This window comes from Passer montanus, unplaced genomic scaffold (genome assembly GCF_014805655.1).
Source record: "Passer montanus isolate IOZ18808 unplaced genomic scaffold, ASM1480565v1 scaffold19, whole genome shotgun sequence".
Lineage (NCBI taxonomy): Eukaryota > Metazoa > Chordata > Aves > Passeriformes > Passeridae > Passer > Passer montanus.
The window spans coordinates 9,673,454-9,690,713 of NW_024366480.1; the positions used below are offsets into that span (position 1 = coordinate 9,673,454).

The window sequence follows — 17,260 nt, forward strand, 5'->3', positions numbered from 1 at the left end:
AGAAATCAACAGAAACCCAGTGCTCATTTCTTCTAGGTGGTCTGGGTTAGATTATTTAAAGGCTACCCCAAATCCTAAATACTTCTTTAGAGTGAAACCTCCTTACAACAAAGAAAATAATACACATACGTATTTAATATCTAATACTGCATGCTTTCAAGTCATGTCTCCCCAGGAGTCCCAATGGCTTTGCTTCATTATTTATGTGCACATTAGTGTCATATTTTTCACTTCTGAATATGGAATAGTAATTGATGCCAGATGAACATAAAAAAGTTCAAGGGCAGACATGGGTATGGCTTATACTATCATCCTTGATATTGTTAATATGACCTTCTAAAATGAATTATTACCATAAAGCAGTTTGTAATACAAGCCAAAAGTGAAACTAGGAAAGAGCACTTAACACTCAAGGAAGATGTATTCTTTGGAAAGAGCCTTACTAGAAATTTAGTTACTCATGGCAATAATCACAGGAATGTGACACTAAATAGGGAGAGGATCTTTGTCAAGGCAAAATAGCAGCACATCAGGCTTAGTAGCCCTAAAGAATCAGGCAATCATTCTTAAGATCATTGAGTCCAGTCATTAACCCAGCACTGCCATATCCACCACCAAACCATGTCCCTAAATTCCACACCTATACATCTTTTAAATACCTCCAGGGATGGTGACTCCACCACTTCCCTGGACAGGCTGTTCTCAGCTGAAACAACTTACCTTTCCTGGCTGGAACAGCTGTCATCACAGAGGGGGTCATGGGCCATGGAAACCTTTATTGGCCAGCCTTCATTCTGTCTGTGAGGGGTGAGGGGTCTGGTGTACTCCAGCCATTCCAGCTTGTTGGGAGGGCCTTGGGAAAGAGACCAGCTGGTGGACATTACTCTGTGCAGTGACTCATGCAAGCAGGGAATTTGGGAGCTGCAGCTGGTGTTGCTTGGAATAGCACAAGGGAATCCATCTTTAAGCTGCATTTATTTCTACTGGAGTTATACCATTTTTACACAGCCATGTGGCTGGAGCTTTGACATTAAACACGCTCATGTGTGCAGACTTCACTACAGAGTGTTGTACAATATTTCAGTGGATGCAGTCAGGCCTGTATTTTATTCCCTGTGCATGTATCGCCTGACAAGAGCACCTTTATAAGAGCACCTTATCTGCCTCCTCCTCTTAGCTCACTGTCTGGATACATCTTGCATGATGCAACACTGCAAATGAAAATAAATGCAATAAAAGAATGAGTGAGAACATCTGACTCTGTCAAGACTTCTCTCAAATACTCTCATTGTGCTTATAAAACCACATGTAGCATTAGAGTTCTGTAGCTTAATTAATTTCTCAAGTTTAATTAAGTGCTTACAGAATTCACATCTCTCAGCATTTTTATTATGATTTTCTAACTTGTGTTTGGAGAAAAAATGCAAAGAAAAAAAATAGAATTTAGTTGTGAGGTGTTCCAAAAAAGTCTGCTTTTTCACACAAATGTGCATGTGTTCTTCACACAAATATGCATGGAGTAACCATTTTGGTGTGCTTTATACATATAAAATAAAGTGATAATTTGAAATAATTTCATAAAGAAGGTGGTAATTCCTTTGCATTTTTACCAGCTTACACAGTGATGTGCTTTGGTGTCACTTGCAAATGTTTCCATCTCTGATATAAAGAATGTTCTCACAGCATGAAAAATCCTTCCTAATCTCCAAAATGGTTCTGAAACCTTGAATACAGTGTGAAGACTTTATACTAATACATACCAGCCAGACGAAACAGTTTTACAGCCAGCCCACAAGCAAAGTGGTTGCTTAGAGAGCACTGTTCAGCAAATGTATTGTCATGTACACTCACATGTAACAGGTGATGGTGCCACAAGCTTGCTCACTGGAGTACTATTTGGGAGGATGGCTTTTTCAGCCAAATACCCCTGCGAAGGGATGCTTTCACCCAGCTTCATGATCTCTGCTTGATAAAGCTTTTTCAACTGAGGGAAATATTTGAGCGGGCTACAGTTTGCCTTTCTTGATTTAGATGTCCTGTGAAGGAACAGGTCACAGTCTAAAGAGGCTGTGCTGTTTTCAAGGCAGTTTAGATGATTCTGACTTCTGAAGATGTCTATAGTAAAATTGTCTCAACCCTTGTGACAGGAATCCAAGCCCTAGTGTGCATGGATTTCTTCCAATCTGGCTGAAAAGCTTTCTGAATAGTAGTAGTAGTAGTCTGTGCTTTCTGAAAATAGGCTGGGTCCATAGCTTCCAAAAATAAAAAATAAAAAAAAAAAAATTCTGAGCTGGAAAAGGACCAGGGCTGGATTTAGTTCCTGAGTGAGATCTCTAAGCTTAGGTCCAAAAATACTGGAGGACAGGAGTCCAAAAAGAGCTCTGATGAGAGGAATAAAAGCAAAATTGGCAAGGGAGGCCACCACTGTCACTTTTGAAGTATGGAATCCTTCCAGGGAATGTGGGTCAGAAGGGAAAGCACCCCAGCTAAGTGGGCTTCAACCCCACTTTTATTTAGTTAACCACTAAGCTGTGCCTTTATCCTCCCTCTTATCTTACTCTAAGGCTTAGAAGAGAAGCAGAAAAATCATTGTTGTCTAGTGGAGTATTCTATTTCACAGAGATCTTCTGGTTTTGTCCTTACAATGGTTCTGCTTGAACATTCCTGCAGACTTGAGGAACAAGTGGCATCTGGTGATCGACCGCCTTACAGTGCTGTTTTTGAAATTCCTGGAGTATTTTCACAAGATGCAAGTCTTTGTGTGGTGGCTATTGGAGCTGCACATCATCAAAATTGTTTGAGCTGTGCCTTTATCCTTCCTCTTATCTTACTCTAAGGCTTAGAGAAGCAGAAAAATCATTGTTGTCTAGTGGAGTATTCTATTTCACAGAGATCTTCTGGTTTTGTCCTTACAATGGTTCTGCTTGAACATTCCTGCAGACTTGAGGAACAAGTGGCATCTGGTGATTGACCGCCTTACAGTGCTGTTTTTGAAATTCCTGGAGTATTTTCACAAGATGCAAGTCTTTGTGTGGTGGCTATTGGAGCTGCACATCATCAAAATTGTTTCCTCTTACATCATCTGGGTCACAGTGAAAGAGGCAAGTAAACATCCACTGTCAAACTCTTACACATCTTGTCAGCATCTGCCATGAGGTTATACACCCAGGTGTAGGAAGAGGGCTTTCTCCTGTCAGACCTCATTGAAATTACGGGATCCAGCTGGGTTTGTTCACCTGCTGGGAAGCTGCCTTGACATCCTCCACATTCTCTCTGTTTCAAGAGTCTCAGCTTGCACCTTTTCTCCAGGTATTAAAATTTTATTAGTCCCATTCTTTGTATTTAAGAGACTCTCCTGCTCAAACTGTCATTGGGCACTGTCCAAGGATGGAAGGCATAGAAAAGACTGGGAATGTAAAGGTAGGAAATCACTTAAACTTGGTCTGGTGCTTAAGAAACAAGAATGTGGAGCTATGCCTGAAGAAAAAGGGAGCAACTTTTAGCTGTGCTTTTGGTGCAGGCAATGTGAGTTCTCTGTGTGACATAGCCATTTCTTGAACAGCGTAGTAAGATGAGATTCACTAAAAACAAAATTATACCGCTTTTCTCTTTCTTTTTTTTCTTTTTTTTTTTTTTTGTGGGGGAAAAGTCAAGAGTATGAAGGTCAGCTGCACAGACACATGGATCTGTGTCATCTCTTCTTTGTTTCATGAGTACTAAAGCAGCAGAAGCTGCATGTGGTTCTTTATATTTCACATCTGTTGATAAGGAAGATATGGGTTTTGTGGATCTAATAGTATTAATATTATGTAGGTAGTAAATGTCTTTCTAAACCAACTGTAAAGTTCTTTCTTCTTCACTTACTACTTTGTGTCTGTGTTATTGTGGGTATTGTTGTAATTTATTTTTTCAGTATTTTCCTCAAAGTTTCTGCATGTCCCGTTTTAATTTTTTTTTATCTGCTGTGGAAAAGGTCAAATTTTCTCAGTTCTTTTGTTGCTCCATGTAATTTCTGCACTGTTTTTGTGTTTTCAGGTGTCTCTACTTAACTTTGTGTTTTTAATTGCATGGGCTCTTGCTTTGCCATATGCTCAGTTTCGCCCACTGGCATCAAGTATCTGCACTGTTTGGACATGTGTGATTATTGTCTGCAAAATGTTGTATCAGCTCACATCTATTGATCCCAAGGATTTTTCCAGAAACTGTACATTGGTGAGTACAAATGTGTATTAAAAAGGTTTGACTTCTGTCTTCTTCAGTGAAGGAGGGCAAAAGGATGTATATCAAGTACAAAAATAACAGTTCACCTGATGTATTATTGTTGATTTCATACCCTTGCCAAGCACTCTTAAGTTAATGTTTTATAACTGCTGCATTTTCTTTTTAGCCAGGAGAGAATGAAACTAAGGTCAATTTAGAAGAACTGAAAACCTCAGTGCTCTACAGTGGGCCAGTTGATCCTTCGGAGTGGGTTGGATTGAGAAAGTCTAGTCCCCTTCTTGTGTACTTAAGGGTAACTTCTTTGTTGTCTTTATTCAGATATCTTCTTATTTGTGATGAAAATAGTATTGTCTTTGAAATAAATAAGCTGTCACACAAAAAAATGTAATGCAAACCATTGATAATAGGGAAATACACAGGCAAAGAGGCAACAGGAAACCACATCTGTTACACAGAATATTTCCAGAAGGGATTCAGGACCAATTAAGTTATTCTTTCATATAGAATTATCATTTTTGCACTCTACCATCTGTTAAAAACTCTTTAAGAAATGTGGTATTTAAGAGCTCTAAGTAATTAAGAGATACATGGCTTTCAAGTGCCAAGGGACTGATGAGTCTAATCAGAGTAATTGCCCTGAATGACAGTGTGTGCTAGAAGTTAATTTTTCTAAGTGCTTATTCCTTATCCACAAATTAGAAAATATAATGAGTTAAGAGAATCATTCATTCAAACACTAGTAAATGGATGTTTTTTGTTTTTCTTCTTGGTTTTGGTTCATGCCTGTGAGCAATGTTTTATTATTCCTGTCTTGATTAAAAAACTTTACTTACAGTGAAAATGTGCCAAGTCCTTGGGAAACCATACTTGTTATTAATCTGAAGAATCTCCAACATTCTATATACACAGTTTAAGGCTGACAGAAAGTATAAAAATCCCAGTGGCACCTGTTTCAGGAGATTCTTGTCCCAAATATTTTTGACAGAAAGTATAAAATATATAAATAAATAAATAAAAAAAAAATAAAAAAAAATAAAAATATATAAAAATCCCAGTGGCACCTGTTTCAGGAGATTCTTGTCCCAAATATTTCTCAAAGAACAGAGATCTAGACTTTGCCACTTCAGCTTCAGTTATGACTTTCTTGAGGGACTTTTCCGGAGCTGGTCCTTTTAACCAGCTTTTGGAGTTAGTTAGTACCTCTCTTCTATTGAGCATAGGACAGATCTCCCTCCTGAGATAAATAAAAAATCAATTCATAGCCACCCTTGACTGTGTCCTAGTCAATCTGGCTTTGGGACAGAAGGAGCTGTGCCTGAGAGAAGACTGACAGATGGACTGTTCATGTGAAAGAGTGCCTAGGTTAAATTTGCTCTACCCAACATCCTTGTTTTGGAAATTTAGTGCTTGACAGTAAACCTCTGCAGATGATTTTTGTTTTTGTGTCTTCTATCTTCTTCAAAACAAAACATGATACCTTAAGAGAATCTATGAAATATTAGAGGGCATGTGAATGGGTCAATGCCTTTTTCCTTCTCTTCATTTCCACAACTAGTTTTTATTATAATATTTTCTAATTAATGTCTTTATATGTTTCTTCTGGATGTCTGTGTGATTCATCAAAATCCAAGAATTGGTGTGAACCTTAATTTGTTGTAATCATAGTAGCTGGGAATAGGCGCCAGTGCCTTTTGGAGTGCAGAAGTCCTCAGTGATAACATCAATTTGGGTATTAATAGGTTTATACTTATCAGAAAATTTTATAGATTCTTGTGATTTTGACTTCTATTTAATATTCTCCTGATTGTGTCTCCCATAGAATAACTTACTGATGCTGGCTATTCTGGCCTTTGAAGTTACAATCTACCGTCACCAAGAATACTACAGATGTCGAAATAACCTCACCGCACCTGTGACTAAAACCATTTTCCATGATATTACAAGAGCACATCTGGATGATGGACTTGTAAACTGTGTCAAGTATTTCATAAACTACTTCTTCTACAAGTTTGGTTTGGAGGTAAATATGTGTTACTTTTCTTTAGATTAACATTCCAAACCTTTTGAATGTGTTATTCTTGAATAGTAGCTTGGGTTGTGTTTGACATCTAGAGGCTTATTAGTCATCATTCATGTTAGTCATCTCTGTTCCCTTACCATGTCTGTTTGTTCATGGTCACATGAGATGTACTTTTAAAAAAATCTTTCCAAGTAGTGGTTTTTCACAATTTTCTATGCCTATCTGAAGGAGGCAACTCCCAGAATAATGCATCTTAAATTTAATCATAATGATGCTCTTGACCTATCTGTTAAACATTACCACCACTATGATCAGTGGAGTAAACTGATCATAGTGGGTGTTCACAGCCATCTGAGGATTAAGAATGAATGAAAATTTAAAAAGCCCAGGAAGTTATTTTCTTTGGGAAATAATTTTAAATCATTCTAACCTGGGGAGAGAGAAAGACAAAATAGTGAGCGGAGTAAATTAAGTTTTCACAAAGTTTCAAAACATGTTTCATGGAACTGAGTGAAGGGACTGCTTTCAGTGAAGGCAGAGAACAGAAATGCTGAAATGCAAAGCCTTTAGAATAATGGAAAACTAAAGCTGTCTTGCACGAATTGACTGGATTTGTCTATCACCTATAGAAGCTGTATGGTCCAAATGCCTTGTCCATTTCCTACACGAGAACATGTTTTAGTTATACCAATCTTTATAGTTCCTCTTCTTTTTCACATCTGTACCTCATATCAAAATATATGGCTGTGCAATGTGTTCTTTGCTTGACAACAATTAAACATTTCACATACTAGCTATTGTGACAAGGCTCTTTCCTTCTGCTATCTTTAGATATCACATAATGGAAACCTGCTCTAGACAGAAGAGTATCAAAACTTTGGGTCTTTGGGTGGAGTGGTGGAAGTTGCTGTTGGAGCTTGTTGGTTTGCACAGGGCTCCTGCAGTCAGACGCAGGCACATCCAGGCATTCTGTCAGGATCCACAATAATTTATTACTGCTGTATTGACTAGTCATGAGGTTGTAAAAGTTGTTTATGTTTCTTTACTTCATTTCCAGACCTGTTTTCTTCTATCAGTGAATGTAATTGGTCAAAGGATGGATTTTTATGCAATGATTCACGCCTTCTGGCTGATTGCTGTGTTGTATCGACGTAGGAGAAAAGCTATTGCAGAAATCTGGCCAAAATATTGCTGTTTTCTAACGTGCATCATTACATTCCAGTACTTCCTTTGCATTGGCATCCCACCTGCTCCTTGTAAAGGTAAGGACACCCTTTATGTAAAATTACTGCTTGTTGCTTTTATAGAAACATGCTGGAAAATTGGCAAGTGTTCTGAAGAAAAGGACTAAGTAATTGTTATGAAGTACTGATCGAATTTTTGCATGCCTCTGCCACACAGACTATCCATGGAGAAGTGGCAATGCCAACTTCAACTCCAATATCATAAAGTGGTTATACTTTCCAGACTTCATTGTCAGACCAAACCCCGTCTTCCTTGTGTGTAAGTATTTTAGCACGTTGTTATAAAGTGCTTGTATGTTCTTTGCATAAATCACCTGTACAAAGTGGAATTTGAAGCCAGCCTTTCATTTACACTTCAGCAGCAAGATGACAGATTTTTTTGCATGATTGAATACTAAGTATGGCTTTGAATGTAGTAGAAAAGTTCACAGAGTTAGTAATTTTTGCATCTGCTTTTCCTGTATCCCTTTTTTAATAATTTGACATAAAAATGTATGAATATTTCCCCTTTTCTCATTTATTTCTCCATAAAAGACGTGGACAATGACAGGTAAAAAACCTAAAAACATTAATAAATTTCAATTCAGAGTTTAATGCATTGAAAACCACTCAGTCTTGGAGGTTCAAAGTGTGGGAAAACAGTCTGGTAACTACATTATTATACATCACGACTCTCCTTACACCTATGTTGATGACTGAATTTTTCCTTGCAATCACTGCTTTCTCCTAGATGACTTCATGCTGCTTTTGTGTGCATCCTTGCAAAGGCAGACATTTGAGGATGAAAATAAAGCTGCAGTACGAATCATGGCTGGAGACAATGTGGAAATTTGCATGAACCTTGATGCAGCATCTTTTAGCCAACATAATCCTGTTCCTGACTTCATCCACTGCCGGTAAAAACTGAATCTTAAACACTTGGAAAATACAGCGCTTCCTTTTCATAAAGTTCACTAGGCTAAAAGTCATTCTCACAGCTTCCATTTTTACTTGGAATTTGTATTCATGTACGTTCCCATCTAACATACTGCTGTATGAGAGTTAATTTCTGGGTGGATGCAAACACATCTTCCTAAAACCGATGATTTGTTTTAAGTGCTCTCCAGAGAAGTTCTGTGATAAATTTGCCTGAAAGCCTGCATTCACAGAATCATAGACTTGTTTAGTTTGGAAAAGACCTTTAAGGTCACCATGTCCCACCAGTGTCTTAGACAATCAACACATTGCAAAATATTCACCTTTAGGTCACAAGTTCTTGCATGCTATCTGTGCACATGTGGATTTAGAAAGTTTGAAAAAAAGAGTGTAGTTTGGCTGTTAGGTTAATCTACCTAACCCTCTGTATTTCCAAATCCAGAAAAAATCTTGGTACTCAAATCTGAGTTTCCCTCCATGAATTCCCTGTGGGGCAGCATTTATGGTGGACTTAAGTGCTGTGCTGGTTTCCCCTCAAGCACAGACATGTTAGCAAGAATCCATTGTAGTCTGCATGTGTGTGTTTAATCCCAAAAATCATCAGTTGTGTCCTGACGAATTGTTGTCTAAGCACGATCAAAATAATCCTCTAAGAGACTGTCCTTTGTGCTATTTCATCTAGGCATAAGAACCATAAAAGTGTCTTGGAAGGACAACTGACATGTCCTCCTCTTCGTGAGCGCTGCATATAAGCTTGTTTAAGAAAGTGAATAACACATAAAGGGGCAGAGCTTGAGGCAGTTTGTTCTGAACTGCCTTCAAACAATGGAACTGTTCCATTGTGTGATCATTTCATAAAACACAGATTAACTCAGCTCTTCTAAATTTTGCTGGACATGGTCTTATTTGAAGTTGTCTCTGAAAGTTGTAGAGTACTACAAGAATAAATGGGAAGAGTAAGATTTCTTCACTGTGGTGTTCTGTTAGGCTTGATCTGTTAATGCATGTTACCAACAGATGTCTGAGTATGACAGCAATACAAAACCCTCTAGAACCAATGTCCATGAGAATCTCCCTTTGGAAGACAGACATTTCTTTTACCAGACAAGTGGTATCACTAAAAGTCCTACTCAAGATCTCTGGGATGATCCTGCTATTTCTGTTACAATGAAGCATTCAATTGACTCATTTGTCCAGAGATTTATAGTTGCTACTGGGCAAAGGCTGAGCAGTTCTTCCCCTTGAGAATTTCCAGTCTACACAGTGGACCCAGTGTTCTAGATTTAGTAACATAAGCAGGAAGGGAGATGTGTTAATCTTTCTTCAAAAGGCTTCATCAATGAGAATGCTTTCTAAATGATAGCTGACAAATAGGGCTTGATTGAGAGGAAATGTAGTGGAGTTTTCTCTTGAGTTTTTCTCTTGCCACTGAAGTTATGTCCATCTTAGAAAAGGCTGATGAAGCAGTTGCATTGGGCACACTGATATGTTTGGTCACTGGTAAAAACCATCACTGTTTTCTGACAGAAAGATCGAATTTTCCTCCCAAAGTCCAGAAAAAAAATTATTCTGAAAAAAACTCATTACTGATGGGAATGTGTATTAAAGCTGCCTTTAGAAGAGAAAAAGACAATAAAATCACTGGGTTTTAAACAGCCTCTTTTGGGATCTTTTCAATGTTCTCTGGAATCTGATAGGTAACTCTGGTCATCTGTGTAAGATATTCCCAAGTGGACAAACATGAAACTTTGGAACACAGAGGATATTTGAAGATTTTGGGTGGTAATCGGAGTCAGGAAAACAAAGTTCAAGCTGAACTGGCCTTCTGCTCCTCCACAATCCTTTGGGTTGATTTCTGTGGTTTGTTTCATGTGCATGGGATGCTTCAACTTGAAGCTATTGGTGGCAGGACATCCACTAAGACACCCTGCTGGGTGTGTGCTGACCAAGGAGACCTGTGGAGAGGTGATTAACAAAATGAAACCATTTAATTGGGAGTTTGCTGCATGTATTAGGAAGTAGGTAATATTACTGATTGAGAGTACAAAAATCCCCTTGAAAATCAAAGAACTCATTAGTGGAGGTGTGCCGAACAAATAAACTGTGATCACGTTATATTTTTTCCACCTAAATGTCAACAATCTGTGAAACTATTTCATGTGACAGTTTTATGTTGTGTGAATAAGGAGAACAAGGAAAACAAGGCAGAGAAAGAGAAAAGAACAGGGATATTTTTGTTTGAAAAATGAATTTATTACTAGAAAACCCATTAATTAACACATTCAGGAACAAAAGATATTCCTGTTTATAATATCTTTTCTTGTAGATATTTGGGCAGGGAATCATGGAATCATAGACTGCTTTGCATTGAAATGGAAGGGGCCTTCCATTTCAAAGGGAGATCATCTCATTCCAACCTCCCTGAAAAGAGTAGTGACATCTTCCACTAGACCAGGTTGTTCAAAGCCCCATCCCACCTGGCTTGGAACACTGGCAGGGATGGGGCATCCACAGCTCCAGGTGACCTGTTTCAGTGCCTCATTGCATTCTGAGTAAAGAATTTCTTCCTAATATCTAATCTAAATCTCTCCTCTTCTAGCTTGAAATCCTTCCCCTTGCTTTACCCCTGTATCCCTGTGTAAACACATCTCCTTTTTTATAGGTTGCCTTTAATTACTAGAAGACCACACTGAGGTCTCACCAGAAATTTCTCTTCTCCAGGCTGAACAACCCCAACTCTCTCAGCCTTTTCTTATAGGAGAGATGCTCCATCCCTCTGACCATGTTCTTGGACCTCCTCTGGGCTCACCCCAACAGGTCCCTGTCTTTCTCAGACTGAGGACCCCAGATCTGAATACAGTATTCCAGATGGTATCTCATGAGGGCAAAGAGGGAGAATCACCTCCCTTGACCTCTTATGAAGCAGCCCAGGATGCAGTTGGCTTTCTGGGATGTGAGTGTACATTGCCAGCTCATGTCCAGTTTTTCATCCATGAGAATCCCCAAGTCCTTCTCATCAGAGCTGCTATCAATGAATTCCTTTCCCAGTCTGTGCTCATGTCTGGGATTTCCCTGACTCAGTTGTGGGACATTGCACTTGGATTTGTTCAAGTTTATGAGGTTCATATGGGCCCACTTCTCAAGCTTTTCCAGATCCCTCTGGATGGCATCCCATTCTTCTGTTGTGCCAACTGCATCATTTGGCTTGGTGCCATCTGCAAACTTGCTGAGGCTGCACTTAATCCCATTCTCTGTGTCACTGATGAAGATATTGAGGAGCACCTGTCCCAGGACAGAGCCCTGAGAGACACCACTTGTTACCTGCCTCCACCTGGACATAGAGCCATGGTCCCCAGCTCTCTTGCTGCATCCATTCAGCGAATTCTCTATCCACTGATAGAGAAATATGTATTGATCTGGCTATATATGGCTATATAGGCTAATATGATAGCCTATTTGTCAAATCCATGTCAGTCCAGTCTAGAAAGACAAGGATGTTGTGTAGGACCATCTTGAAGGTTTTACAAAAGTCCAGCTAGATTACATTTCTCTATATGTTGACCTTATAGAGCGTTGCAGTCATTCCATCATAAAAAGCCACCAGAGTGGGCAGGCACAATTTTCCCTTGATGAAGCCATGCTAGGATCACCTTCTTTTCTTGCCTTAACATTGCTTCCATGAAGACCTGCTCCATGACCTTCCCAAACACAGACGGAAAGCTCACTCATCCATAGTTTTACGGGTCTTCCTTCCACCCCCTTTTAAGCATAACAACTTCTTTTTTTTTTCTTTCTTTTTTTTGGGTTTTTTGTAGTGTTAGCTGCATGAATGTGTAATAGGAACATGGAGGATGGTGTCCCTCATTATAAACATACCTTCCTATAGTAGGAACTGCATAATAGTTCTGGTGTTCTTCAAGGTATCTTACCTTTCTTTGAGCTCTTAGGTCTTTCTTCCAATGCTTTCACTACAATGTAGATTATCCCAGGCTTCAGATTACATTATTTTTGAGAGGTTACACTGCACATATGCAATCCTAAATGCCTAATTTGCTTCAAAGAAGCACCAGTAGGTAGCCCAATAGATGACAGTACGTTAAGGTGACTGAATATTTTATTAGGAGTTATAAATCTTTAAAAGAAGGACTCTCAGGCTCTGGGTAATCCACTGAAGATCTACCTCAAAAGCAAATGTGTGTATCTGGCCTCCATCCAAGATAATTTGGAACTGAAAGGGCTTTGTCTAAAAAAAATTCTTATGCTTTTCAAGAGAAGTTTGAGAACGGTCTAAACATTTAGTAGCACAGACAAAACTTGGTTCAAACCTTATCCAAGCAAGTGAAATTAATAATGGCATTTCTCCAAAAGTTAGTCAGAAAGAGCCAAACAGTAAGACAACCTGGTTATGAATAAATTACAAAGCAGAAGAAAAAAAAATTAAAAGTTGTGCTTGGTATTCTTGCATTTTCTGAGAAGCCTGATGTGCATTTATTGCAATGTAAAAGAATGGCAGCTGCAGACCAAAGAAGCCTTTCTGAAGTGTCACTTTGCTTGAGAAGATACTACTTGGTCACTGTTCTAGTAGACATGGATAAAAAACTTTTAACTGCAACATAAACAGTGGCAGAAGAAAAACATATTTCCAAAATGCTTCATTTTCTTCTCTCTGGAGAAATACTTGAGTTTAACATTGATAAATACAGTCTAAGTAAGAGATTTCCTGAAATTTTCTTGTCTTTCCATCCCCAGATTTCCCAGGGGGTATGTGCTTGACCCCAAAGAAGTGTACATCCAAAGGACTTTGAAACAGAAATAAGAACAAAGAATAGAAATAGGAGCTTTTAGAATGACACAGGATTTAAAGCAACCTCACTGAGGATAATCCTTTCCCACAGTCTCTAATGCTGGAAAATTCTCATTTCAGTTCCCAAGCAGTTTTCAGACATTCTCTTAGACATTTTCAGGGGGAAAAAAAAAAAAAAAAAGCTCGGGATTGTAATCTGCTTTTTTCCACTTAGAAGCAGAAACAGTCACTGAACTGTCTCCTTTAATACCTGTACTCTGGGAACCATCATGAGGGGAGTCAGGTAAAAGTGTCTGAAAGGCAGCTGTAGTGCCAGTTTTGGAACTGTGTTCCAACTTAAGTTAGTGAGATAGGATCTTCAAATGAACATTACAGGCTTCCTGTCATATTTAAAGCAGATTCTTTAACTAAAGAAATGAGCCTCAACAAATAACACGGTTGTGGATTTGGGTTTTTTTAAGGTATATACAAGCATGAAGGAAAGACTTCACTGGTAAGAAAGTAATTGAAGAATATCAGTTCCTTGAGAAGGTTTAACAAAATAGTAGGAACTAAAACCTATGGGATCCACAACACTAGATTTGAAGAAGTCCATTGAAATAAAGGAGCTAGTTCTCAGAAGATTAGGTGTTGCTATTGGCAGAGGGAAAATCAACAAAACTCCCTTCTGAAAGCTGAAATAGAGCTCCAGGGGCAGGGTTTGAGGATGGAAGCTGAGGTGGGAACATTAGCAATGTTGAGATTAGAAGGGGAAAAAACAAGCTCTGATGCAGGGTCACACAGGCTGCTAAGAGTGTAAGGAACAGGAGATATGTAATAAAGAAAGAAGAAATTTGGGAGTAGGTGAAGCTTACTGAACACATATGTGTAGGGACAATATGTCATCAGAGGAAGGCTACAGGAGGAGCCTTGGGTTATATGAAGGTGGGTATCACGCTCAAAGCAGGGGGCTGCTGAGGAAAAACAGTGAAACTACATAACAGCAGCTCCTCCAGCATGAAGAACCCTTGGGCTACATCCATCACCAAAAAAGGCTTTCACCAGTGCGTGAGCACAAGGGTGTTCTTCCCCTAAATTTCGAAGCAGGACATTTGGCTGAGGACAAACACCTTTCCTGAAAGGGATTATTGGCTGCAGATTCAGCACCTCTTGGTCCTGCAGGCAGAGCTCCAGTCACTAGGCTGGTCATAGCCAAACACATCGCGTAGCATGCCAGGAAAACAACTACACCTACAGCAATCTCTCTGCAACAGGCTGGATTGTATTGCAGTTAGAAATTAATTCCTGTGGAAATAAAATATTGAAACAATCATGGTAAGACCAATAAAACTTTAGAAAAGAAAAGCAGATAATTTGATATAGAGAGCCATCTGAAGTTAAAATAGCTTTGATGGATGTGTGGAATGAACTTCAGACTTTGTCTTCCTTGGTTTTGAGCAAATTGATATGGTAATTTTTTCCAAAATGTTATCCAGAGTATTAGTGGGTTCTACTAATGACATGGTTGGAAAATCAGTGGGTTTTATTTCTCATTAATCTTTCAGGTTTCTTCTGTGTAGTTTCTCATTCAGATGCTGTCATGCCGTAGTCAGAGCTGTAGTCAGATGCTTTTGGTGCACTGGTGTAGTGGTTAATCTTACTCAGATGTGTGACTGTGTTCTTAGCCTCCCACTGCACCCTCCCTCCTTTCTGCATTGATCACACCAGCACTGAATGCATTTGGAGGCTAATTGGGCAGAAAAGTATCCATTCCTTCTGTCCTCCCTCAAAGTAAATAAGCTTTTGCAAATTTTCTTCTTGAAACCATTTAAAAGGGCCAAAGCCAAAAAAGAGGCTGAAATGCAGAGCTGAGTGGGACTGTCCCCTTGGGAACCAGCTGTGCAGATTTCTAAGGTGTATTGTTAAATGTCACATCCTGAGGGTGGCCTTTTGCTCTTGGTAAATGAAGGGAGATTTAAAAGACACTTATAAAATGAGAGTTTGGTAGATTTACATGACATTAAACTAATAGTCTGTGTGGTCTGTAGTGAAAGCATAAAATCACAATATATGCTATCCAAGATTTAGCATTTTCTCCTGTCTGTGTAGGAGCTTTTAAACAGAGGGTAAGCACCTCAACTCTCCTCATGGATTAGTGTAGAGTCTTTTTAGCTGTTGGGGTGTCCTTGTTCTTCAGCCTCCCACTATTGCTTTATGATCCCCAGAGCAAGGAACCGAAACTCCTCACTTCCTAATGTTCTGGCCTTTGAGGCAGAATTTAAAGATTTATGTATGAGAATGTGTCAGATGTTTGAGAGGTAACAAGTAACACGTCACCAAGACATGTCTTTGTTCCTGCTCTTACAGCACTTGACCTATCCCTATCAATATTAACAATTAGTGAAAATTAGGGGCATGGATGACTCTATGCAGCAACAATCTAGGTTTTGCTTATTGAAACTGAAATAAACATGATTTCAGGAAAATTTATATCTACCTGAAACAACTTGAGTGGTTCTCTCCATTGTGTTCAATGTGACAAACTTCTTAGGATGGCTCAGAAGTACCTTGGATGGCTGATGGTCTTCATTGTTTAGGTGTGCTTTGGCTGACTTGTTCAAACACCATTTTGTGAGATGTCCACTCCAAGATGAATTCTTGGGAGCCATTTTTATTGTTGGATTTGCTTGTAACTGCACAGCTATAAAAGTCAGAATGCTTTCTATCTTTAAGGACTACGTCATTTGTCGCTTGACACAGTTGTAGTGCCTCCTCCCTTCTGAGAATTTTTCCATTCCATCAGTTTTGTTGTTTGGTTGGTTTAGAGATGCCCAAGGCTATTATATTTAATGGATATTTTGGATATAAAGAACAGGTGTATTTAAGATTTTAGATTACTGTTAAAATGTATCAAATGACTACCATTAAAGTGAAAAAATAGATTATTGTCTTCCTTTTCATATTCTCTCTAATTTCCATAAATTTTCATCTAAGAGTGATACCTGTTGCTGAATATGACTCAAGCAAATGCCACATGTAGAGAAGTTTGGATTGAGACAGTCCTGATTGTCTCTAAGAGTCAGAGTTCATTTTTATTAAAGAGTATTAAGGCATTGCTGTGTTTTGGATCAATTTGATTCTATTTTGGGCTTTTCTCAAATTATGCTGATGCATTTTGTTGGTAGCAAAGGACAATCATTTTGAAATAGAGCAGTATCAGGAAAATTATCTCTTCCTAGCCATCCCACACACCAGTAATTATTATTAAAGGGATATTAAACAGACTATTGTTTTCTGGAGAAACAATGAGAGCAACATTTCTAGTGCACATCAAGTTAATGAAGACCTCTTCAACTGTCTTCTTTATTGTCCCAGCACATATTGATTCTTTATTAATGTTTTATCACCCAGAACCCAGTAACATCTCCAAAGTCATGATTTTTTTTATATTTCACAGGCAGTAGACCACAAATTTCTTAAATATTTGCGGGAAATAAACATAAAGAAGCTTTCTTTTTACCTTTCATTAAATGCCTCTCTGGCAAAATGTGTAATACAGGCCTATAAATGTAAGACTATAAATACATACTCCTAGAAAGTTCTGAGCCTGAGAACATCAAGCAGCAGGGGCCCTTTTATGTGGCTTCATGCAGTGCATTTAGTTCATTTGCTCCTTACATGGTTTGGCTTAGGTATATGTGCACTTGTGTAGTTCTGTCTCCCTGCCTGGTTTCCTGACAAATGTAGTTACACAGCCTGGGTGAACAGACTCTGAAAACACAGTTAGATTTGGAATCAAAACAATATAAATGGGAGGAAACTAGGAATTAGTTGGTTTTGCAGTGTTTAGCTATATGTAGTATTGGGTATTGCCTTTGGCAGATATTCTTGTTTGAAAGCTCACTCAGTCAACATTTTAAGGAATCTGAAAACACCAAACTGTTTCTCTCTCTTTCCCACTGTGGGCCAGGCTGATTTCAGATAGCTCTCTCTCAGAACTTCCTGGAAGATGTTTCAGTAAGTTCTATCACATTTCTGTTCTGTAGAAACATTTTGCCCGTCAAAACTTTTGCAGTT

The 17,260-nt window shown here is 38.7% G+C and overlaps 1 protein-coding gene across 1 annotated transcript in view; it reads left to right on the plus strand.

Annotated features, from left to right (window-relative positions):
• PIEZO2 (piezo type mechanosensitive ion channel component 2) overlaps window positions 1–17,260 on the plus strand; it is a 287,457-nt gene that overhangs the window by 216,046 nt on the left and 54,151 nt on the right. Inside the window, exons 21-27 of the mRNA XM_039706337.1 lie at window positions 2,941–3,101; window positions 4,036–4,212; window positions 4,388–4,513; window positions 6,041–6,241; window positions 7,299–7,503; window positions 7,643–7,744; window positions 8,216–8,381. Coding sequence (XP_039562271.1) covers window positions 2,941–3,101; window positions 4,036–4,212; window positions 4,388–4,513; window positions 6,041–6,241; window positions 7,299–7,503; window positions 7,643–7,744; window positions 8,216–8,381 — 1,138 coding nt within the window. The remainder of the gene's footprint in view (window positions 1–2,940; window positions 3,102–4,035; window positions 4,213–4,387; window positions 4,514–6,040; window positions 6,242–7,298; window positions 7,504–7,642; window positions 7,745–8,215; window positions 8,382–17,260) is intronic.